The sequence below is a fragment of the Coregonus lavaretus genome (genome assembly GCF_964263955.1).
Source record: "Coregonus lavaretus genome assembly, chromosome: 4".
Lineage (NCBI taxonomy): Eukaryota > Metazoa > Chordata > Actinopteri > Salmoniformes > Salmonidae > Coregonus > Coregonus lavaretus.
The window spans coordinates 41,694,135-41,718,292 of NC_139991.1; the positions used below are offsets into that span (position 1 = coordinate 41,694,135).

Sequence of the window (24,158 nt, forward strand, 5' to 3'; positions counted from 1 at the left end):
GGGGATTAGTGACATGCACTGGAGGACGAGTTTTTCCTTACTCAAACTATGCAAACAATTTCCAAACCCATGTTTTTTTAACACAATGAGCTAAACATTGGATTTAGTCATAGCTATACAAGTGAGTGGATGAAAGAGCAAGGGATAATCTCAGATAACTGTATGTTAGAGTACATCTTTATCCCTGTTTCTACTCACTCTTACCAGGTCGCAATCGTGTCACTAGCAGCCCTTCTCTTTCTTGCCGTTGTCTCTGCTCTTCCTGCTCCTCCTCTTCCTCATTCTCACTGTTGCGGTGTCCCTCCCTGGTCCTGCCCACTGCAGCCCCTGCCTCCCTCTCAGCAACACTGGCCCGTAGTGCTACCAGCCGATGGTGTATGGCTACGTAGAGGCGAGCCACGTCCCTGGCGCTGGCCTGGACGAGGAACACCCGGACTGCCTGAGTCTCCACGTCGGTGGCCGTCACCTGGAGGTTCCGACGGGCGGGGCGACGCAGGTGTGTGTGTGGCCAGAGCTTAGTGTTGAGAATGACCTTGAGACTGCCCTGGTGCCTCATCACTGTTTTGATCAGAGGGAGGCAGGTGTGACAGAAATATGAGATATACTGAGGATGAGAAAGAATCACAGAAAGACGTGTGGATGTTGGTCAGAGTGAGGGGAATAGTAGTCTCCTTCATGGTAAACTAACCTATCCTGGACTGCAGCCCTCCTTTGGTCCCTGATGTTAGATCATTGAGTCGCAGGACTCCTCTCCCTCGCTCAGTCCATGCCTGAGTTCCCTTTTCCAGGACAAACAGTCTGCAGGTCAGCTAAAAGAAAAAAGGTATTTAAAAAGGTACATCACTATCACCGCTCTAGCAATATGAGAAGGCATATTGAACATTTCCTATTTCAACATAACATGTCCTCACCTGGACCACATTGCTCTCCTTCTCCTCCCCAGTGAACACCTGAACCCGCCTGAGCACACGCTGCCTCCCACAGGACGCTGTGTAAGCTGCAGCAGACTCCCTCAGACTGCTCCACACAGCACCTGTCAGCAAACACAGACAGCACTTCAGCTGCAGTTCTGAAAGGCATACACTAAGAGGCAGTCAATTGCTATTAAAACCGAGGTGCACAACTCTAGTCCTCTAGGGCCGTAGTCTGGTGGACCAATAAACCAGTAGACACCGTAGCCCTTGAGGATTGGAGATGTGTACCCATGCAAATACACAATGAGGCCCCTAATGATTTACCTTTATGACTTGACTCAAAGGTGGAGGACTCAGAATTAGAAGAGCTGCAATCAGAATGTTCACTGCTGGGCAATTTATGGGGTCTCTATATGAGGGCGAGAAAATTCGAGTATTTCTGTAAATGCTATGTATTTTGTAACACAGTTAAACTCATGTGTGATACATAATATATTTGTTATAGTCATCATATGCAAACTTGCTACTTTATAAGTATGTCATTGGTTCTTAAGTAAAAGTTTCCTGAACTCACCAAAACTCTTGCGCTCATGTTTTCCCCAAATACAAACTGGAGCCGGTCTGAGGTAATACTGTCTGCCTTCGATCTGTGGAGGGGGAACCAGAGGTCAACAGAGAGGTCAGCAGAATCACTGCTGGGAACTAAACCATGTCTCTGACCCCACATAGCTCTGGCAGAGGAAACAAAACCCAACACCACCCTGTCAGGGTCTCTAGATTAAAGCAAGGCTGTCCAGTCCTGGGTCTGGACTGGAAGTTAACTCGTAACCCTAACCACCCTGATTTAACTAACTAAACTTGTAACCCTAACCACCCTGATTTAACTAACTAAACCCTGCCATAAATACATCTATAAAATCACTTCAGTGAAACATCCCTAATACAGTGGGGAAAAAAAGTATTTAGTCAGCCACCAATTGTGCAAGTTCTCCCACTTAAAAAGATGAGAGAGGCCTGTAATTTTCATCATAGGTACACGTCAACTATGACAGACAAATTGAGGAAAAAATATCCAGAAAATCACATTGTAGGATTTTTTATGAATTTATTTGCAAATTATGGTGGAAAATAAGTATTTGGTCACCTACAAACAAGCAAGATTTCTGGCTCTCACAGACCTGTAACTTCTTCTTTAAGAGGATCCTCTGTCCTCCACTCGTTACCTGTATTAATGGCACCTGTTTAAACTTGTTATCAGTATAAAATACACCTGTCCACAACCTCAAACAGTCACACTCCGAACTCCACTATGGCCAAGACGAAAGAGCTTTCAAAGGACACCAGAAACAAAATTGTAGACCTGCACCAGGCTGGGAAGACTGAATCTGCAATAGGTAAGCAGCTTGGTTTGAAGAAATCAACTGTGGGAGCAATTGTTAGGAAATGGAAGACATACAAGACCACTGATAATCTCCCTCGATCTGGTGCTCCACGCAAGATCTCACACCGTGGGGTCAAAATGATCACAAGAATGGTGAGCAAAAATCCCAGAACCACACCGGGGGGACCTAGTGAATGACCTGCAGAGAGCTGGGACCAAAGTAACAAAGCCTACCATCAGTAACACACTACGCCGCCAGGGACTCAAATCCTGCAGTGCCCCCTGCTTAAGCCAGTACATGTCCAGGCCCGTCTGAAGTTTGCTAGAGTGCATTTGGATGATCCAGAAGAGGATTGGGAGAATGTCATATGGTCAGATGAAACCAAAATATGACTTTTTGGTAAAAACTCAACTCGTCGTGTTTGGAGGACAAAGAATGCTGAGTTGCATCCAAAGAACACCATACCTACTGTGAAGCATGGGGGTGGACACATCATGCTTTGGGGCTGTTTCTCTGCAAAGGGACCAGGACGACTGATCCGTGTAAAGGAAAGAATGAATGGGGCCATGTATCGTGAGATTTTGAGTGAAAACCTCCGTCCATCAGCAAGGGCATTGAAGATGAAACGTGGCTGGGTCTTTCAGCATGACAATGATCCCAAACACACCGCCCGGGCAACGAAGGAGTGGCTTCGTAAGAAGCATTTCAAGGTCCTGGAGTGGCCTAGCCAGTCTCCAGATCTCAACCCCATAGAAAATCTTTGGAGGGAGTTGAAAGTCCGTGTTGCCCAGCGACAGCCCCAAAACATCACTGCTCTAGAGGAGATCTGCATGGAGAAATGGGCCAAAATACCAGCAACAGTGTGTGAAAACCTTGTGAAGACTTACAGAAAACGTTTGACCTGTGCCATTGCCAAGAAAGGGTATATAACAAAGTATTGAGAAACTTTTGTTATTGACCAAATACTTATTTTCCACCATAATTTGCAAATAAATTCATTAAAAATCCTACAATGTGATTTTCTGGATTTTTTTTTCTAATTTTGTCTGTCATAGTTGACGTGTACCTATGATTAAAATTACAGGCCTCTCTCATCTTTTTAAGTGAGAGAACTTGCACAATTGGTGGCTGACTAAATACTTTTTTCCCCCACTGTATTATATATTAAACCAGGTGCCCTGCATACCTCTGAACTTGAGGGGATGTCTTCGGATGTAATACACTCGCAGTGGAGGAGCGGTCAGTTGGGACGCTGCAGCAATCATCTGAAAGGTCATGGCTGACCTGTGGGACAAAATACAATGCAAACCTTTATTATTTTACAGTCCTATTGAATTTCTGATAAATTACAGTAATGGCCGCTTGAGTCAAAGAACTCAACACAACCCTTGTGTAAATAGAAAATAAAATAAATTGCAGCCAAAACGTATTATATAATTGTGTTAATGTGGCAAGTTAGGGAGTAGAGAGAAAGCTATTCAGTCTTACAGCATTCTGAGACAGATTCTAACCGGTTTTGGGGTTTGGGTTTATAAACTGGCATCCTACCACTCATGTTAAGCCTAACATTTCACGAAACTATACATGGTGTTGCAATGCTCCCATTTTTAGACTGCTGGCAATAAAGTAATTACTTGTTCAGTAATTAAAGTTGGAAATTGGGTGGTCCTCTGTAGCTCAGCTGGTAGAGCACGGCGCTTGTAACGCCAAGGTAGTGGGTTCGATCCCCGGGACCACCCATACACAAAAATGTATGCACGCATGACTGTAAGTCGCTTTGGATAAAAGCGTCTGCTAAATGGCATATTATTTTATTATTAAATTCAAACATTGCAGATTGCAGGGCTGCGTGGGTGTCCAGTATGCCAGTGTTCAGAGGTACCAGCTCAGGAGGACAGAGCCATGAGCCTAACACCAGGGTGTGAGACTCGTGTCAAGAGAGAGAAGCACGGGACGTTACTGACACGTGAGGGTGTGTGAGGGGGGCGAAAAGAGTTGTGGAATACCTCAGATAGGTGTGGCTGTGAGGAGATGTTACAGGGCTGAGGGGTGAGGAGATGTGCAGGCTGAAGTAATGACCTTCTGACACTGTTCAGAGGTGACACTACACAAAGGAAGAGAAAGAGATGGAGTGTGTGAGAGGGAAAGATGTCATTTAAAGTCAGTCTTACGATCAGATATGATTGGTCCTTTAGTTCAGCACACCAAAAGATAAACAGAAGACCAGAGAATACAAATTAACCTGTGTTTGGGGAAATGTTGGTCCGGTTGCAGAGATTTGAGGGCATGAAGACATTTGACCTTGAGACTAGGAGAGGAGATCCATCAGAAGTGTTTACACACACACACACACAGACATACAGTATATCATATATGGTTAAAGTTAAAACGTGAGCCACATTTATGTCAATGTGACTGCCAGACTTGGCACATAACATACAACATGCATAGCCAACACTGAGCAGTGAGGTTTCCACATGGGCAATAAGGGGTCATGGTGGTGATTTGTGATGAGCAGGTGAGGGCTGCAGTGACAGAGTGAAACTGAAACGGATCAAGGGAAAGAGATACTAGGGACTTCTGTGAAGTGGCTGCTGGGAATCTGAGGCCCTGACAGGGATGGTGTGACTGGAATGTATGGACCTACAGGGAATACTGGCACTGAACATAGATAGAAAACCCTTTAAGAGAGTTTGACCATGATGCACTGCTTCGGTTCGTTTAATAGATGGGAAGATGTTTTATCCCAGTAAGATCCCAATTTTATTAAGGCTACAATCATCTGCAGGTGAGTCAAGGAATTATGCAACGTGACTCAGTTGCCACTTATTTGCGTGGGAAATGTATGCCCTATGGCAGTGGTTCCCAAACTGAAATTGGGTAGTGCCTCAGTTCCTCTTGTCATGTTAGTCACTGCATACCTTAGAGAGCTATTTATAACTTGTCAGAAATGTCCAGATCAACTAGCCCATGTCAGCTAACGTTTTTGTATTTCGTTTTTTTTGCCTATAGATATTATTGTAATTTTTAGTCACTCAAATATCACTTGTAAACATATTAGACATGGCAAAATGTATATATTTGCAGGAAATAAGCTTTAAACCTGCTAAATTCAGTTCGTGTCATGAACAGTGCTTGTGCCCATAGAGGGGGGGGGGGGGGGTGTTCCCCAATGCTGGAAGTGGGACCCTGTGTGAAAATGTTTGGGAACCCTGCCCTAGGGGACAGCCACTTCACACATCACGCAAACAGAGCGTTGTACACGGTGTAAGCCACAAATGTAAGCCACACAAAGCTCTGTCGCTGCACTTTCATAGTTTGCGTGAAGTGTGTAGGGCCCTTTAGAGAGACGATAAACAAAAGGATAGAGAAGAGAGATCACAAATCTTGTGTAGGGGGGGAGTTTTGTTTACCTGGAGGAGGCGGGGGAAAAGAGAGGGAACTTGATCGCACTCGTCTACTGCCGTCACAGGATCCTGTCCGAGACACAGAGAGAAACAATGTATGAAATAATGCATGTACAGTGGGGAAAAAAAGTATTTAGTCAGCCACCAATTGTGCATGTTCTCCCACTTAAAAAGATGAGAGAGGCCTGTAATTTTCATCATAGGTACACGTCAACTATGACAGACAAAATGAGGAAAAAAAATCCAGAAAATCACATTGTAGGATTTTTTATGAATTTATTAGCAAATTATGGTGGAAAATAAGTATTTGGTCAATAACAAAAGTTTCTCAATACTTTGTTATATACCCTTTGTTGGCAATGACACAGGTCAAACGTTTTCTGAAGGTCTTCACAAGGTTTTCACACACTGTTGCTGGTATTTTGGCCCATTCCTCCATGCAGATCTCCTCTAGAGCAGTGATGTTTTGGGGCTGTCGCTGGGCAACACGGACTTTCAACTCCCTCCAAAGATTTTCTATGGGGTTGAGATCTGGAGACTGGCTAGGCCACACCAGGACCTTGAATTCTTCTTACGAAGCCACTCCTTCGTTGCCCGGGCGGTGTGTTTGGGATCATTGTCATGCTGAAAGACCCAGCCACGTTTCATCTTCAATGCCCTTGCTGATGGAAGGAGGTTTTCACTCAAAATCTCACGATACATGGCCCCATTCATTCTTTCCTTTACATGGATCAGTCGTCCTGGTCCCTTTGCAGAAAAACAGCCCCAAAGCATGATGTTTCCACCCCCATGCTTCACAGTAGGTATGGTGTTCTTTGGATGCAACTCAGCATTCTTTGTCCTCCAAACACGACGAGTTGAGTTTTTACCAAAAAGTTCTATTTTGGTTTCATCTGACCATATGACATTCTCCCAATCCTCTTCTGGATCATCCAAATGCACTCTAGCAAACTTCAGACGGGCCTGGACATGTACTGGCTTAAGCAGGGGGACACGTCTTGCACTGCAGGATTTGAGTCCCTGGCGGCGTAGTGTGTTACTGATGGTAGGCTTTGTTACTTTGGTCCCAGCTCTCTGCAGGTCATTCACTAGGTCCCCCCGTGTGGTTCTGGGATTTTTGCTCACCGTTCTTGTGATCATTTTGACCCCACAGGGTGAGATCTTGCGTGGAGCCCCAGATTGAGGGAGATTATCAGTGGTCTTGTATGTCTTCCATTTCCTAATAATTGCTCCCACAGTTGATTTCTTCAAACCAAGCTGCTTACCTATTGCAGATTCAGTCTTCCCAGCCTGGTGCAGGTCTACAATTTTGTTTCTGGTGTCCTTTGACAGCTCTTTGGTCTTGGCCATAGTGGAGTTTGGAGTGTGACTGTTTGAGGTTGTGGACAGGTGTCTTTTATACTGATAACAAGTTCAAACAGGTGCCATTAATACAGGTAACGAGTGGATGACAGAGGAGCCTCTTAAAGAAGAAGTTACAGGTCTGTGAGAGCCAGAAATCTTGCTTGTTTGTAGGTGACCAAATACTTATTTTCTACCATAATTTGCAAATAAATTCATAAAAAATCCTACAATGTGATTTTCTGGAAAAAAAATTCTCAATTTATCTGTCATAGTTGATGTGTACCTATGATGAAAATTACAGGCCTCTCTCGTCTTTTTAAGTGGGAGAACTTGCACAATTGGTGGCTGACTAAAAACTCAACTCGTCGTGTTTGGAGGACAAAGAATGCTGAGTTGCATCCAAAGAACACCATACCTACTGTGAAGCATGGGGGTGGAAACATCATGCTTTGGGGCTGTTTTTCTACAAAGGGACCAGGACGACTGATCCATGTAAAGGAAAGAATGAATGGGGCCATGTATCGTGAGATTTTGAGTGAAAACCTCCTTCCATCAGCAAGGGCAGTGAAGATGAAACGTGGCTGGGTCTTTCAGCATGACAATGATCCCAAACACACCGCCCGGGCAACGAAGGAGTGGCTTCGTAAGAAGCATTTCAAGGTCCTGGAGTGGCCTAGCCAGTCTCCAGATCTCAACCCCATAGAAAATCTTTGGAGGGAGTTGAAAGTCCGTGTTGCCCAGCGACAGCCCCAAAACATCACTGCTCTAGAGGAGATCTGCATGGAGGAATGGGCCAAAATACCAGCAACAGTGTGTGAAAACCTTGTGAAGACTTACAGAAAACGTTTGACCTGTGTCATTGCCAACAAAGGGTATATAACAAAGTATTGAGAAACTTTTGTTATTGACCAAATACTTATTTTCCACCATAATTTGCAAATAAATTCATTAAAAATCCTACAATGTGATTTTCTGGATTGTTTTTCCTCATTTTGTCTGTCATAGTTGACGTGTACCTATGATGAAAATTACAGGCCTCTCTCATCTTTTTAAGTGGGAGAACTTGCACAATTGGTGGCTGACTAAATACTTTTTTTCCCCACTGTATGATTCATAATATTTGTACACAGTTTAAAGGTGCAATTTTAATAGAGATCTTACAGATACATCTCCTTTACCAAAGGAGCAAAAGAAAAACGGAGGAAAAGGCATTATGATTCATGATTATCCTCAAATGTTTATGTCTGTGTCACACCCTGGCTCTGGGACTCATTATGTTGAGCCAGGGTGTGTTCATTTCTATGGTTGTATTTCTATGTTGGTGTTCATTCTAGTTTGTTGTATTCTATGTTTGCCTGAGTGACTCCCAATCAGAGGCAACGAGTGTCAGCTGTTGGCTGGTTGTCTCTGATTGGGAGCCATATTTAAACTGTATGTTTTCCCTTTGTGGTTGTGGGTTTTTGTTCCGTGTTCGGTCATTGATACCGTGGACGTCACGAGTCGTGTTTTGTTTTGTATTTTGACGCTTTAACTAATTAAAGTCATGTTTGTTCATCACGCTGCGCCTTGGTCTACTCCTTACCTCGACCTTGACAGTCTGGTGTTATGCACCGGTACTTATGTGTACCGGACAGTGGAAACTCACCTTTCCTGGTTCTGTTGTTAGGGTTAGGGTAGGTGAGTGAACTGACTCGTTTTCTTGGACTGATTCCCACAACTATTTGGAGAACAAGAAAAAGATGCATAAACACGACTGTCCATAGAAAGTAACAAAGTAATCATCTATCAAAATGTTTGATTGTTATGACATGCAGCAGCGACAAGTTCTGATGCTTACCTGAGCCATCCTCCCATCTCTCTGCGCTTCTCTGTAAACAAAATTATTATTTTTGTATGTAACGAAATGATACATACTCTTTCATTACATAATTTGTCCCACACCATGCATTAGCATCATGTCAACATTGTAGGCCTACCCATTATTAGGATATAAAGGTTACCTTCATGGATGGGGTTTTCTTTTGAAAGATGAACATTGCTGGGGCAAGCACAGTTTTTTCTGTAAAAAGACGAATAATAGCACAGTTAGAGAGGATTATCCTTGTTGCAGTTGGATACAACGACTGAATCATTACTTAAAGGGACTTTTTAATGTTTTTTTGTCAAAAAGATAGAGTAAGATATGTTTTTCCAATGGCATCATCTGGTGTGCATCATGTGATTTCAACCAAATGAGTCAGCATTGCCTACTAATTGGTTAAAATCACATGATGTACACCAGGTGATGCCATTGGAAAACCGTATCTTACGCTTTCTTTTTGACTAGAAAACATTGAAAAGTGCCATTTTCACATTTGTTGATGTTGTTGGGGTAGTGGTGGAGATTATGAATATGAAGTTGATTTTTTTCTTCTAACATTATTAATGCGTTAATCTTAGCTACCCTACCTGAGCTTAAAAGCATTTACTCAAATTCAAATAGGAAAACACTTTTCTTTATTTTGTCACTGAAACCACAAAGATGTAACTATGGAAATGGGTTTGAGGCTGTGAGCTGTCAGTACACACTGTTCTGCCAAGAACCTAAAATGCAATGCTAGGAAAATCAACAGTAGCACTGTTATGAATTTAAGAGTAATTTACACACCACACTTTTATTCCTCAATAAACCCTCAAAACACACAGCCAGCAAAACAACTATTACCAAAGATCCACTCAAAATGCAGAGGATGACATATTGTGCAGCCAGGAAGCTGAAATGTCACAATGGCTGGAAAATCTGCACAACGGCCCAAAGAGCAGTGAGATCGCTAGGCTCGCCCACAGTTCTGGAGATGTCAATCGTCATCCCACCCAAATGTGTTATCCTAAAGAATGGAGGCTTTGACATCCAAGGCCTCTTATGTAACCACACAGCCTAACAAGGGGCTCTGGGAGCTGGGGACAGGCCCACCATGGCAGGGGTGAGTGATGGGATAGCAGTGGAGGAGTGAGCCAGCTAGTCAAACTGACCTGTCTGGAGGCTACAGTTGAAGTCAGAAGATTACATACACCTTAGCCAAATACAATTAAACTCTGTTTTTCACAATTCCTGACATTTAATCCTAGTAAAAATTCCCTGTCTGAGGTCAGTTAGGATCCCCACTTTATTTTAAGAATGTGAAATGTCAGAATAATAGTAGAGAGAATGATTTATTTCAGCTTTTATTTATTTCATCACATTCCCAGTGGGCCAGAAGTTTACATACACTCAATTAGTATTTTGTAGCATTGCCTTTAAATTGTTTAACTTGGGTCAAATGTTTCGGGTAGCCTTCCACAATCTTCCCACAATAAATTGGGTGAATTTTGGTCCATTCCTCCTGACAGAGCTGGTGTAACTGAGTCAGGTTTGTAGGCCTCCTTGCTCACACACGCTTTTTCAGTTCTGCCCACACATTTTCTATAGGATTGAGGTCAGGGCTTTGTGATGGCCACTCCAATACCTTGACTTTGTTGTCCTTAAGCCATTTTGCCACAACTTTGGAAGTATGCTTGGGGTCATTGTCCATTTGGAAGAACCATTTGCGACCAAGTTTTAACGTCCTGACTGATGTCTTGAGATGTTGCTTCAATATATCCACATAATTTTCCTTCCTCATGATGCCATCTATTTTGTGAAGTGCACCAGTCCCTCCTGCAGAAAAGCACCCCCACAGCATGATGCTGCCACCCCCGTGCTTCACGGTTGGGATGGTGTTCTTCGGCTTGCAAGCCACCTCCTTTTTCCTCCAAACATAACGATGGTCATTATGGCCAAACAGTTCTATTTTTGTTTCATCAGACCAGAGGACATTTCTCCAAAAAGTACGATCTTTGTCCCCATGTGCAGTTGCAAACCGTAGTCTGGCTTTTTTATGGCGGTTTTGGAGCAGTGGCTTCTTCCTTTCAGGTTATGTCGATATAGGACTCGTTTTACTGTGGATATAGATACTTTTGTACCTGTTTCCTCCAGCATCTTCACAAGGTCCTTTGCTGTTGTTCTGGGATTGATTTGCACTTTTCGCACCAAAGTACGTTCATCTCTAGGAGACAGAACGCGTCTCCTTCCTGAGCGGTATGACGGCTGCGTGCTCCCATGGTGTTTATACTTGCATGCTATTGTTTGTACAAAATGAACGTGGTACCTTCATTTTTTTCCTGGGGTCTTGGCTGATTTCTTTTGATTTTCCCATGATGTCAAGCAAAGAGGCACTGAGTTTGAAGGTAGGCCTTGATATACATCCACAGGTACACCTCCAATTGACTCAAATGATGTCAATTAGCCTATCAGAAGCTTCTAAAGCCATGACATCATTTTCTGGAATTTTCCAAGCTGTTTAAATGCACAGTCAACTAAGTGTATGTAAACTTCTGACCCACTGGAATTGTGATACAGTGAATTATAAGTGAAAGAATCTGTCTGTAAACAATTGTTGGAAAAATTACTTGTGTCATGCACAAAGTAGATGTCCTAACCGACTTGCCAAAACTATAGTTAGTTAACAAGAAATTTGTGGAGTGGTTGAAAAAATGAGTTTTAATGACGCCAACCTAAGTGTATGTAAACTTCCGACTTCAACTGTATAAATACACAGGGACTCGGTCACTGATCTGACCTCGTACTATGAACTCTACTTGGAGTCAGTGAGTAATGTCTTTTGGTGTGTTAATTCCAGGGGGAAACGACTCCCCCCTCTCATTGAAGCCACGGAAGTTCAAGGCCGACCATGGTAAGGCAGGCATTGTTAGCAGAAAACAGGATCCCCCATGATTGTGAATAGAAAAATTGCAATCTTCGTGTAAAGATTTATTTTTTCCTGAAGACAACCATGGTACCATTAATTGATTCTAAACCAATTATTTTAAAATTGCACCCAGAAGAAGTTACAGTGGGCAGAACAAGTATTTGATACACTGCCGATTTTGCAGCTTTTCCTACTTACAAAGCATGTAGAGGTCTGTAATTTTTTATCATAGGTACACTTCAACTGTGAGAGACGGAATCTAAAACAAAATTCCAGAAAATCACATTGTATGATTTTTAAGTAAGTAATTAGCATTTTATTGCATGACATAAGTATTTGATCACCTACGAACCAGTAAGAATTCCGGCTCTCACAGACCTGTTAGTTTTTCTTTAAGAAGCCCTCCTGTTCTCCACTCATTACCTGTATTAACTGCACCTGTTTGAACTTGTTACCTGTATAAAAGATACCTGTCCACACACTCAATCAAACAGACTCCAACCTCTCCACAATGGCCAAGACCAGAGAGCTGTGTAAGGACATCAGGGATAAAATTGTAGACCTGCACAAGGCTGGGATGGGCTACAGGACAATAGGCAAGCCGCTTGGTGAGAAGGCAACAACTGTTGGCGCAATTATTAGAAAATGGAAGAAGTTCAAGATGACGGTCAATCACCCTCGGTCTGGGGCTCCATGCAAGATCTCACCTCGTGGGGTATCAATGATCATGAGGAAGGTGAGGGATCAGCCCAGAACTACACGGCAGGACCTGGTCAATGACCTGAAGAGAGCTGGGACCACAGTCTCAAAGAAAACCATTAGTAACGCACTACGCCGTCATGGATTAAAATCCTGCAGCACACGCAAGGTCCCTCTGCTCAAGCCAGCGCATGTTCAGGCCCGTCTGAAGTTTGCCAATGACCCTCTGGATGATCCAGAGGAGGAATGAGAGAAGGTCATGTTGTCTGATGAGACAAAAACAGAGCTTTTTGGTCTAAACTCCACTCGCCGTGTTTGGAGTAAGAAGAAGGATGAGTACAACCCCAAGAACACCATCCCAACCGTGAAGCATGGAGGTGGAAACATCATTCTTTGGGGAAGCTTTTCTGCAAAGGGGACAGGACGACTGCACCGTATTGAGGGGAGGATGGATGGGGCCATGTATCGCGAGATCTTGGCCAACAACCTCCTTCCCTCAGTAAGAGCATTGAAGATGGGTCGTGGCTGGGTCTTCCAGCATGACAACGACCCAAAACACACAGCCAGAGCAACTAAGGAGTGGCTCCGTAAGAAGCATCTCAAGGTCCTGGAGTGGCCTAGCCAGTCTCCAGACCTGAACCCAATAGACAATCTTTGGAGGGAGCTGAAAGTCCGTATTGCCCAGCGACAGCCCCGAAACCTGAAGGATCTGGAGAAGGTTTGTATGCAGGAGTGGGCCAAAATCCCTGCTGCAGTGTGTGCAAACCTGGTCAAGACCTACAGGAAACGTATGATCTCTGTAATTGCAAACAAAGGTTTCTGTACCAAATATTAAGTTCTGCTTTTCTGATGTATCAAATACTTATGTCATGCAATAAAATGCAAATTAATTACTTAAAAATCATACAATGTGATTTTCTGGATTTTTGTTTTAGATTCCGTCTCTCACAGTTGAAGTGTACCTATGATAAAAAATGACAGACCTCTACATGCTTTGTAAGTAGGAAAACCTGCAAAATCAGCAGTGTATCAAATACTTGTTCTCCCAACTGTATAAGGATAATTTAGTTGCTAATGGCAGCCTGCAGTACCCAGGTCGGCCTTCAATTTGAGTTACTCAATGAGAGGGGGCAGCACTGAGCTAACCTGCAACGTCACTTCCTGGAGTAGCTCAAACTGCGCCACAGATTATCCATTATATTGACCAGATAGTGTCCGCTCTTACAATGAAAAAAAAATCTTCATAGATGGAAGGCAGTAGGGAGGAGGCAAGATCAGGTGGACCATTCTAGCCAATGAGAGGGCAGCTACACGTGTAAACAACAGGCACAACTCTGATATAAAGTGTTTTTTTTCAAATTTGCTGGGATGTCACATGTCCTACTTGTAATAACCTAAGCATTACAGAACTTCTATTTGACCAAATAAGCCATTAAATTTTTTGTTGACCAATCTTGACACTGTCTCATTGACCGCCATAGAAAAACTCCTCGCTTGGTGAGCAAAAAAAATACATCAAAAACGCTACCTGCTGGAGAAGACAGATTTCTGGGCCCAGTTATCCCTCTCGCTTCGCCTCTTCCTCTCTGACTGCCCATGTCTAAGCTAACATATGGAATTGTTTAAAGATGTTCATACCAAGGATAATTTAGCTATGTGATTTGGAATTTTAAGACCCCTTAAGGCATCGATCTTTATTTATTTATTTTTATTGGATGAAACATTGAATTTGGCACTACTGCTTTTAGCCAATAGAAACGCATTGAACAACAGATTCACTACATGGAACAACAGATAGTTTGTTCTGAAGTGTCTGTCTTATATCTGAGAGATACTTACTGTATAAGAAAGATCAGGAAACAATTCTTTATCTCCATATATACTTCCATTAATCTTTTTTATTGGTACTGGGGACTTGTGAGGCTTGTCGATGTCCTAGAGCAAAACACCATAGTGTTCGCGAGAGTCTCAGCTTTCAATCGAGTGGTCATAGTACTTTGTAGGCCAAACTGTTAGGAACCTACAGACGTTTTGGTGAGAAGACCGATTTTCGGGGTGTCTCATGGTTTGATAAACACTGCTCTAGCTCTGCAACCTTTCACTACAGATGCAAAAGGGTGATATAAGCGGATGCGGTCGATTGAGACCCATCCCATGCAAAAAAACAGATATCTCTACCTTTAACAGACAGATTTTGATGGGATATTTTTGCCAGTGCTGTGTCAGTGACTTGCTCACTCTGGGCATGGAGAGAGATGGCGTTCACACTTCACAGTCAGTGACAGATGATCACTTGGAGTTCAAATAAAATGTTATTTGCCAGATGCGGCGAATACAACAGGTGTAGACCTTACAGTGAAATGCTTACTTACAAGCCCTTAACCAACAATGCAGTTTTAAGAAAATAAAAGTAAAAAATAGATAAGTAAAAAATAAAAATAGCAAATAATTAAAGAGCAGCAGTTAAATAAAATAACAGTAGGGAGGCTATATACAGGGGGTACCGGTACAGTGTCAATGTGCGGGGGCACCGGTTAGTCGAGGTAATTGAGGTAATATATACATGTGGGTAGAGTTAAAGTGAGTATGCATAGATAATAAACAGAGTAGCAGCAGCGTAAAAGAGGGAATGGGGGCGGGTTGGGGGGGCAATGGAAATAGTCTGGGTAGCCATGATTAGCTGTTCAGGACTCTTATGGCTTGGGGGTAGAAGCTGTTAAGAAGCCTTTTGGACCTAGACTTGGCGCTCCGGTACCGCTTGCCGTGTGGTAGCAGAGAGAACAGTCTATGACTAGGGTGGCTGGAGTCTTTTACAATTTTTAGGGCCTGACACCGCCTGGTATAGAGGTCCTGGATAGCAGGAAGCTTGGCCCCAGTGATGTACTGGGCCGTACGCACTACCTACACCCCTCCTCCTCCCCTTCTCCTATCCTCTGTATGGGCAGACACTCTCTCAGTTCACATAACACTCTATAATGTTGCTGTTACTGTAGCACCTGACCTCGGCCGAGGGCCATACGTATCGCACGTCATGAGAAATTCCAATAAGCACTGTCAGGCTGACGCCATAGAGCAGCAGGCATGCCAACTCTTTATGACAGCCGATTATTTTCCACATCACAGATTACAAGGTTCATTACATAAGTGAGAGAGGAGAGTATTAAATAAACACTATTAAAACTGTCAGCGTTTCATGAACAGACATGCTTGCCAATTAGGAAATGAAAAAGAAAGGAAGCTAGCTTCCTTTGAGTTTAAAAGAGCATGCACTCTGAAAATTCCCTGGAATATTGCTGACAAGGTCTGTTATTGAATATTGCTGACATAAGTTAATCTGTTTTCAAGTTCAAGTTTTTACTTAGTGTTCCTCAGAGAAAACCCCTTACTTGCTTGACTCTGGTAGAAAAAGCTGAGGAGCACTGCAATCTGGCAATGGCAAGCTCCAATCACTCAGGGAAGAGGACCATACAATGGTGATCTATGAAGAGGGACATCAATAGAGATGCACATGCCCTGTCCATGCTCATTGCAGAAGTGAATCATTCCTGAGACCTCTCACAGTGAATGAACGCATCATGATGATATCCAACCAAGACAAAACTGCCCTTTGATAAAGCCGTTAAGCTTCATAACAGAGATGGCTGTTACTGTAGATGTTTTCAGCCCTGCTACAGGACAAGCTGTATGTGTGTGTCGTTGTGTTTTGATCTCCTTCAGTAATGTCTGCCTGACGTATGTGTGTGTTTGTGTGTGTGTGTGTTTGTGTCTGTGTGTGTGTCAAATCAAACTTTATTTGTCACATGCGCCGAATACAACAGGTGTAGACCTTACTGTGAAATCCTTACTTACAAGCCCTTAACTGACAATGCAGTTCAAGAAAGAGTTAAGAAAATATTTACCAAATAAACTAAAGTAAAAAATAAAATAAAATAAATTAAATGTAACACAATAAAATAACAATAATGAGGCTATATACAGGGGGTACTGGTACCGAGACAATGTGCGGGGGTACAAGTTAGTTGAGGCAATTTAGGTAGGGGTAAAGTGTAGGTAGGGGTAAAGTGACTATGCATAGATAATAAACAGCAATGTAAATAGTCCGGGTTGCCATTTCATTAAATGTTCAGCAGTCTTATGGCTTGGGGTAGACGCTGTTAAGGAGCCTTTTGGTCCTAGACTTGGCGCTCCGGTACCGCTTGCCGTGCGGTAGCAGAGAGAACGGTCTATGACTTGGGTGACTGGAGTCTTTGACAATTTTTTGGGATTTCCTCTGACACCGCCTAGTATATAGGTCCTGGATGGCAGGAAGCTTGGCCCCAGTGATGTACTGGGCCGTACGCACTACCCTCTGTAGCGCCTCACGGTCAGATGCCGAGCAGTTGCCATACCAGGCGGTGATACAACCGGTCAGGAGGCTCTCGATGGTGCAGCTATAGAATTGAGGATCTGGGGACTCATGCCAAATATTTTCAGTCTCCTGAGGGGGAAAAGGCGTTGTCGTGCACTTTTCACGACTGTCTTGGTGTGTTTGGACCATGATAGTTTGTTGGTGATGTGGACACCAAGGAACTTGAAACTCTCGACCCACTCCACTACAGCCCCGTCGATATTAATGGGGGCCTGTTCGGCCTGCCTTTTCCTGTAGTCCACGATCAGCTCCTTTGTCTTGCTCACATTGAGAGAGAGGTTGTTGTCCTGGCACCACACTGCCAGGTCTCTGACCTCCTCCCTATAGGCTGCCTCATCGTTGTCGGTGATCAGGCCTACCACTGTTATGTCGTCAGCAAATGATGGTGTTGGAATCGTGTTTGGCCATGCAGTCGTAGGTGAACAGGGAGTACAGGAGGGGACTAAGCACGTACCCCTGAGGGGCCCCATGTGTTGAGGATCAGCGTGGCAGACGTGTTGTTGCCTACCCTTACCACCTGGGGTCGGCCGGTCATCCAACCCTGTGATGACCAGGAATCCGGGCTAGGAGATTAGCACAGGCAGAAACACACTGCTTTATCAGAGCAGGAGCAAAAACAACAGTAAGCCTACTCTAAAAGTGGTCCATGTAGTTTTTCCATGGCAATACATTCATTTGGTTAGAGTTTTTCGTCCAGATTATGTATAAAATATTATTGTTTGATGTTCCCTAGTTTCAGGTTTTGGAAGACACAGGTGAGAGATTGAACTGTTTGTCAAAGTATGTTTTGTTCTCTCTGTCCTCTGCTAGGGTTAACTTAATGGGACTATAGAGAGGCAGTGTGCTTCTCGTCTAGCAGTAGCAGAACATGCCATAAACATCACTGCCAGCATTGGCAGGGCTCCACAAACCTCTGCCCTGAGAAAGCGACCCGGAGGAGAGCCCATTACACACACACGAACACACGTACACATGCACAGTTTCAGAAATGTCCTTGTCTCTGTTAGGAGCAGGAATGAGGAGAGGAGGGGGCACGCACCCTAAGCTGCCTCAGACTAGGCTACTCTGGACTCCAGAATGCCACTCAGGGGCTGGGTTAAAGTAACTGTCCAGTGAAAATAAAACTTTTAAAAGTTCATATTCTGTTAACTCCTATCCAAATAATGTTGTTGATTCTTCCTATACTCATATTTGTGGCCAAAGCATACATTGGAGAAAATCCCACCTCAAACTTGTATCTCAAACAGACTGTTTAAAGAATGCTTGCTATTTCCTCATATAGTATGATGTCATACTCCTGAGGAGGATGAGCTGGCCAATCAGCGGTCTACTCGCATGAATAATTTTTTTGGCCGGTATACGCCCACACCGTTCTTTTCTTGGGTTATGCCCACACCATTCCAACACAGAAAAGCTGCTTATTAACAGTTATTTTTTTTAAATTGGAAGGAAAACGATTTCACTCATATTCTAAGTAATTTTAGGTCATATTTCATAGAAATCTGGAAACACTGGACAGTTACTTTAAAGGGGCAGAGGGCCAGAAAAAACTATCACTCCGCACAGTGTCACAAGCAGCAGCTGCCTACACATCACTCACACTGGGGACCAATGCTTTACTCCAAGCCCCCCACCCCACCACCAAGCCACCAGCTCTCTCATAACTGCCTTGCCTCCCCCTGTCTTCCCCTGATAGAGCGTACACACTGTCACATGTTCCATGTAAAGAAAGCCTCTATTCACACACTTGCTGGCTGCCGGCCCAAGTGGGGTTTCAGTGGTTAGTGGTTACAGTAACTGTTCTCAGATCGCCAAAACAAGAACAACACAAGAATAGCTCAGTCTAGCAGTACATCTGGACTTCATTTAGGGAGCTTAGAAAAACCAACTTGAAAGACCACAAACAGAACACATGGCCAGCATTCAGCTGCATCACAGCCTAATGACCAGGCAGATGGTTACAGACATGGATATAAACTAGTCAGACAAAAACAGCAATACAAGAATAATACAAGAATGTGAGTTCTGGATTCGTGAACTCAACATAATCATATTTCAAATCAAATCAATTCAATTTTTATTTGTCACATGCGCCGAATACAACAGGTGTAGACCTTACCGTGAAATGCTTATTTACAAGCCCTTAACCAACAATGCAGTTCAAGAAATAGTTAAGAAAATATTTGCTAAATAAACTAAAGTAAATAATAAAATAAAAAGTAACACAATAAGATTACATAACCGAGTCAATGTGCGGGGGTACAGGTTAGTCGAGGTAATTTGTACATGTAGGTAGGGGTAAAGTGACTATGCATAGATAATAAACAGCGAGTAGAAGCAGTGGGAGGGTTGGGGAGTCAATGTAAATAGTCCGGGTGGCCATTTTATTAATTGTTCAGCAGTCTTATGGCTTGGGGGTAGAAGCTGTTAAGGAGCCTTTTGGACATAGACTTGGCGCTCCGGTACCGCTTGCCATGCGGTAGCAGAGAGAACAGTCTATGACTTGGGTGACTGGAGTCTTTGACAATTTTTTGGGCTTTCCTCTGACACCGCCTAGTATATAGGTCCTAAATGGCAGGAATCTTGGCCCCAGTGATATATTGGGCCGTACGCACTACCCTCTGTAGCGCCTTACGGTCGGATGCCCCGAGCAGTTGCCATACCAGGTGGTGATGCAACCGGTCAGGATGCTCTCGATGGTGCAGCTGTATAACGTTTTGAGGATCTGGGGACCCATGCCAAATCTTTTCAGTCTCCTGAGGGGGAAAAGGCGTTGTTGTGCCCTCTTCACAACTTTCTAGGCTGTCTCATCGTTGTCGGTGATCAGGCCTACCACTGTTGTGTCGTCAGCAAATTTATGATGGTGTTGGAGTCGTGCTTGGCCACGCAGTCGTGGGTGAACAGGGAGTGCAGGAGGGGACTAAGCATGCACGCCTGAGGGGCCCCGGTGTTGAGGATCAGCGTGGCAGATGTGTTGTTGCCTACCCTTACCAACTGGGGGTGGCCCGTCAGGAAGTCCAGGATCCAGTTGTAGAGGGAGTTGTTTAGTCCCTGGGTCCTTAGCTTAGTGATGAGCTTTGTGGGCACTATGGTGTTGAACACTGAGCTGTAGTCAATGAACAGCATTCTCACAAAGAGTTGAAGTTTACATACACTTAGGTTGGAGGTTTTTCAACCACTCCACAAATTTATTGTTAACGAACTATAGTTTTGGCAAGTCGGTTAGGACATCTACTTTGTGCATGACACAAGTAATTTTTCCAACAATTGTTTACAGACAGATTATTTCACTTATAATTCATTGTATCACAATTCCAGTGGGTCAGAAGTTTACATACACTAAGTTGACTGTAACTTTAAACAGCTTGGAAAATTCCAGAAAATTATGTCATGGCTTTAGAAGCTTCTGAAAGGCTAATTGTCATCATTTGAGTCAATTGGACGTGTACCTGTGGATATATTTCAAGGCCTACCTTCAAACTCAGTGCCTCTTTGCTTGACATCATGGGAAAATCAAAAGAAATCAGACAAGACCTCAGAAAAACAATTGTAGACCTCCACAAGTCTGGTTCATCCTTGGGAGCAATTTCCAAACACCTGAAGGTACCACGTTCATCTGTACAAACAATAGTACGCAAGTATAAACACCATGGGACCACGCAGCCGTCATACCGCTCAGAAAGGAGACCCGTTCTGTCTCCTAGAGATGAACGTACTTTGGTGTGTAAAGTGCAAATCAATCCCAGAACAACAGCAAAGACCTTGTGAAGATGCTGGAGGAAACAGGTACAAAAGTATCTATATCCACAGTAAAACGAGTCCTATATCGACATAACCTGAAAGGAAGAAGCCACTGCTCCAAAACCGCCATAAAAAAGCCAGACTACGGTTTGCAACTGCACATGGGGACAAAGATCATACTTTTTGGAGAAATGTCCTCTGGTCTGATTAAACAAAAATAGAACTGTTTGGCCATAATGACCATCGTTATGTTTGGAGGAAAAAGGGTAAGGCTTGCAAGCCGAAGAACACCATCCCAACCGTGAAGCACGGGGGTGGCAGCATCATGCTGTGGAGGTGCTTTTCTGCAGGAGGGACTGGTGCACTTCACAAAATAGATGGCATCATGAGGAAGGAAAATTATGTGGATATATTGAAGCAACATCTCAAGACATCAGTCAGGAAGTTAAAGCTTGGTCGCAAACCGGTCTTCCAAATGGACAATGACCCCAAGCATACTTCCAAAGTTGTGGCAAATGGCTTAAGGACAACAAAATCAAGGTATTGGAGTGGCCATCACAAAGCCCTGACCTCAATCCTATAGAACATTTGTGGGCAGAACTGAAAAAGTGTGTGCGAGCAAGGAGGCCCCAGCTCTGTCAGGAAGAATGGGCCAAAATTCACCCAACTTATTGTGGGAAGCTTGTGGAAGGCTACCTGAAACATTTGACCCAAGTTAAACAATTGAAAGGCAATGTTACCAAATACTAATTGAGTGTATGTAAACTTCTGACCCACTGGGAATGTGATGAAAGTAATAAAAGCTTAAATAAATCATTCTCTCTACTATTATTCTGACATTTCACATTCTTAAAATAAAGTGGTGATCCTAACTGACCTAAGACAGGGAATTTTTACTAGGATTAAATGTCAGGAATTGTGAAAACTGAGTTTAAATATATTTGGCTAAGGTGTATGTAAACTTCCGACTTCAACTGTAGGTGTTCCTTTTGTCCAGGTAGGAAAGGGCAGTGTGGAGTGCGATTGAGATTGCATCATCTGTGGATCTGATGGGGCGGTATGTGAATTGGAGTGGATCTTGGGTTTCCGGGATGATGGTGTTGATGTGAGACATGACTAGCCTTTCAAAGCACTTCATGGCTCCCGATGTGAGTGCTACGGGGTGGTAGTCATTTAGGCAGGTTACCTTCGCATTCTTGGGCACAGGGACTATGGTGGTCTGCTTGAAACATGTAGGTATTACAGACTCGGTCAGGGAGAGGTTGGAAATGTCAGTGAAGACACTTGCCAGTTGGTCCGCGCATGCTCTGAGTACACGCCCTTGTAATCCATCTGGCCCCGCGGCCTTGTGAATCTTGACCTGTTTAAAGGCCTTACTCAGATCGGCTACGGAAAGCGTAATCACACAGTCGTCCGGAACAGCTGGTGCTCTCATGCATGCTTCAGTGTTGCTTGCCTCGAAGCGAGCATAAAAGGCATTTAGCTCGTCTGGTAGGTTTATGTCACTGGGCAGCTCGCTGCTGGGTTTCCCTTTGTAGTCCGTAATAGTTTGCAAGCCCTGCCACATCCGACGAACGTCAGAGCCGGTGTAGTAGGATTCAATCTTTGTCCTGTATTGACGCTTTGCCCGTTTGATGGTTTGTCTGAGGGCATAGCAGGATTTCTTATTAGCGTCCGGATTAGCGTCCCGCTCCTTGAAAGCGGCAGCTCTAGCCTTTAGCTCAGTGTGGATGTTGCCTGTAATCCATGGCTTCTGGTTGGGATATGTACGTATGGTCACTGTGGGGACGATGTCGTCAATGCACTTATTTATGAAGCCGGTGACTGAGGTGGTATACTCCTCAATGCCATTGGATGAATCACGGAACATATTCCAGTCTGTGCTAGCAAAACAGTCCTGTAGCGTAGCATCCGCGTCATCTGACCACTTCCATATTGAGCGAGTCACTGGTACTTCCTGCTTTAGTTTTGCTTGTAAGCAGGAATCAGGAGGATGGAATTATGGTCAGATTTGCCAAATGGAGGGCGAGGGAGAGCTTTGTATGCGTCTCTGTGTGTGGAGTAAAGGTGGTCTAGAGTTTTTTCTCCTCTGGTTGCACATGTGACATGCTGGTAGAAATGAGGTAAAACAGATTTAAGTTTGCCTGCACTAAAGTCCCCGGCCACTAGGAGTGCCGCTTCTGGATGAGCATTTTCTTGTTTCTTGTTTGTTTACAGTGTGAATTTCAGCCACTGGCCACAACTAATAAGTGTCACCCTCCAATACACGTTAATTGCTTTGCACACAAACACTCCACGCATGTCAGTTAAATTCAGCTCTGTTCTACAGAATGACCATGAACTCATAAAGAACTATGGGCAAGTCCACGTTAACAGAGTGATGCTGAGATTTTAAAATGTATGTCATACAAAAACCAATGATTGCAAAGTTAAACAAACCACACAACTCTATGCAAAAGGACTACTTTTAACAATTTCCACAGGAATTTTTACAAAAACACATTTACTTGAAGAACAGTGCAGATGCAATGTTTGGTAACAGAATGATGGCACAAAACAGCACAAACCGTCATTCTGTTACCAAACTTTGCATCTGCACTGTTCTTCAAGTAAATGTGTTTTTGTAAAATGTTCTCTGTTACTCTTCCTGATAAAAGACAGGTGGCTTTCCTAATGTGCATAGGGACATAGATACTGTTTTAGGAAAAGGTTTGAGGTATCATTCTAATGTAGAACAGGAAATACTGCAAGAAAAACCGTGACTCTGCTGGTGCCCCAGATTCCAGCCAAGGACCCTCTGCAAAGGGTCTACAAATCTAAGCACACACACACACACGCACACGCACACACCCCTGGAGATCCCCCTGGATGGTCTCTGACTGCTGGGAGATAAGCCAGACTGGGCCTCTAACAGGCTCTTTTACGGGGCGCTTCACCCCATAGGAATGTGAGGCTACTTACAACCTCCAACTATGGGCACGGGCATATCTAACTCACTGAGATCTCAGTCACAGCCTCATGAATCACTTGTAATATCTCTGTTAGAGCTGCAGCTCTAGATGAAAACAGACTTTTACTGGGAAAGTAGGGGAAAACAAGATCTGAGCATGTGATTTTCCTGGGAATATCAGGAATCATAATTTTACGATGGTTTATTGAGCTAATCTTTAATAATTTGGTTACCTTGATGGCCTTGTCCTCAGCCTCAACACTTATCTCAGCCTGCTTATTGTCTCCTCTACAGCAAACAGCAAAGAGCTGGGAAATGGTTATCATTGAAAGTACCGTAAATTACCCAGCATTATTGAACATATTGAGAGCTATACAGCCAAATATCTCTTGTTAAGAACCCTGTGAAACCTTTAAAATCAGGTTAACTCCTCTGCTTCTCTTGTAGATGTTTTTTTCACCTAGCAAAACACTTCCTTGTTGCAATAGAATAATCTAGTATGTATGTTTAATCTCTACAGTCTGAAACATGAACAGATGTCTGATGG

General features: G+C 43.6%; 1 protein-coding gene across 4 annotated transcripts in view; it reads right to left on the reverse strand.

Moving 5' to 3' along the window:
* Positions 1-24,158, reverse strand: part of LOC311128656 (ran-binding protein 3-like) — a 39,735-nt gene that overhangs the window by 12,995 nt on the left and 2,582 nt on the right. For 2 of the 4 annotated variants that reach the window (XR_014613220.1, XM_084160851.1), the window contains exons 2-13: positions 9,048-9,106; positions 8,885-8,915; positions 8,693-8,764; positions 5,710-5,772; positions 4,539-4,604; positions 4,303-4,400; positions 3,483-3,580; positions 1,489-1,561; positions 1,239-1,323; positions 912-1,033; positions 689-809; positions 199-558 (exon numbers count right to left, since the gene is read on the reverse strand). Coding sequence is in view for 1 of the 4 variants with exons in the window: in XM_084160851.1 (XP_084016977.1) it covers positions 199-558; positions 689-809; positions 912-1,033; positions 1,239-1,323; positions 1,489-1,561; positions 3,483-3,580; positions 4,303-4,400; positions 4,539-4,604; positions 5,710-5,772; positions 8,693-8,764; positions 8,885-8,915; positions 9,048-9,106 (1,248 nt within the window). In the remaining 3 variants the exon portion in view is untranslated. The remainder of the gene's footprint in view (positions 1-198; positions 559-688; positions 810-911; positions 1,034-1,238; positions 1,324-1,488; positions 1,562-3,482; positions 3,581-4,302; positions 4,401-4,538; positions 4,605-5,709; positions 5,773-8,692; positions 8,765-8,884; positions 8,916-9,047; positions 9,107-24,158) is intronic. The other 2 variants (XR_014613219.1, XR_014613218.1) reach the window with 2 other exon arrangements.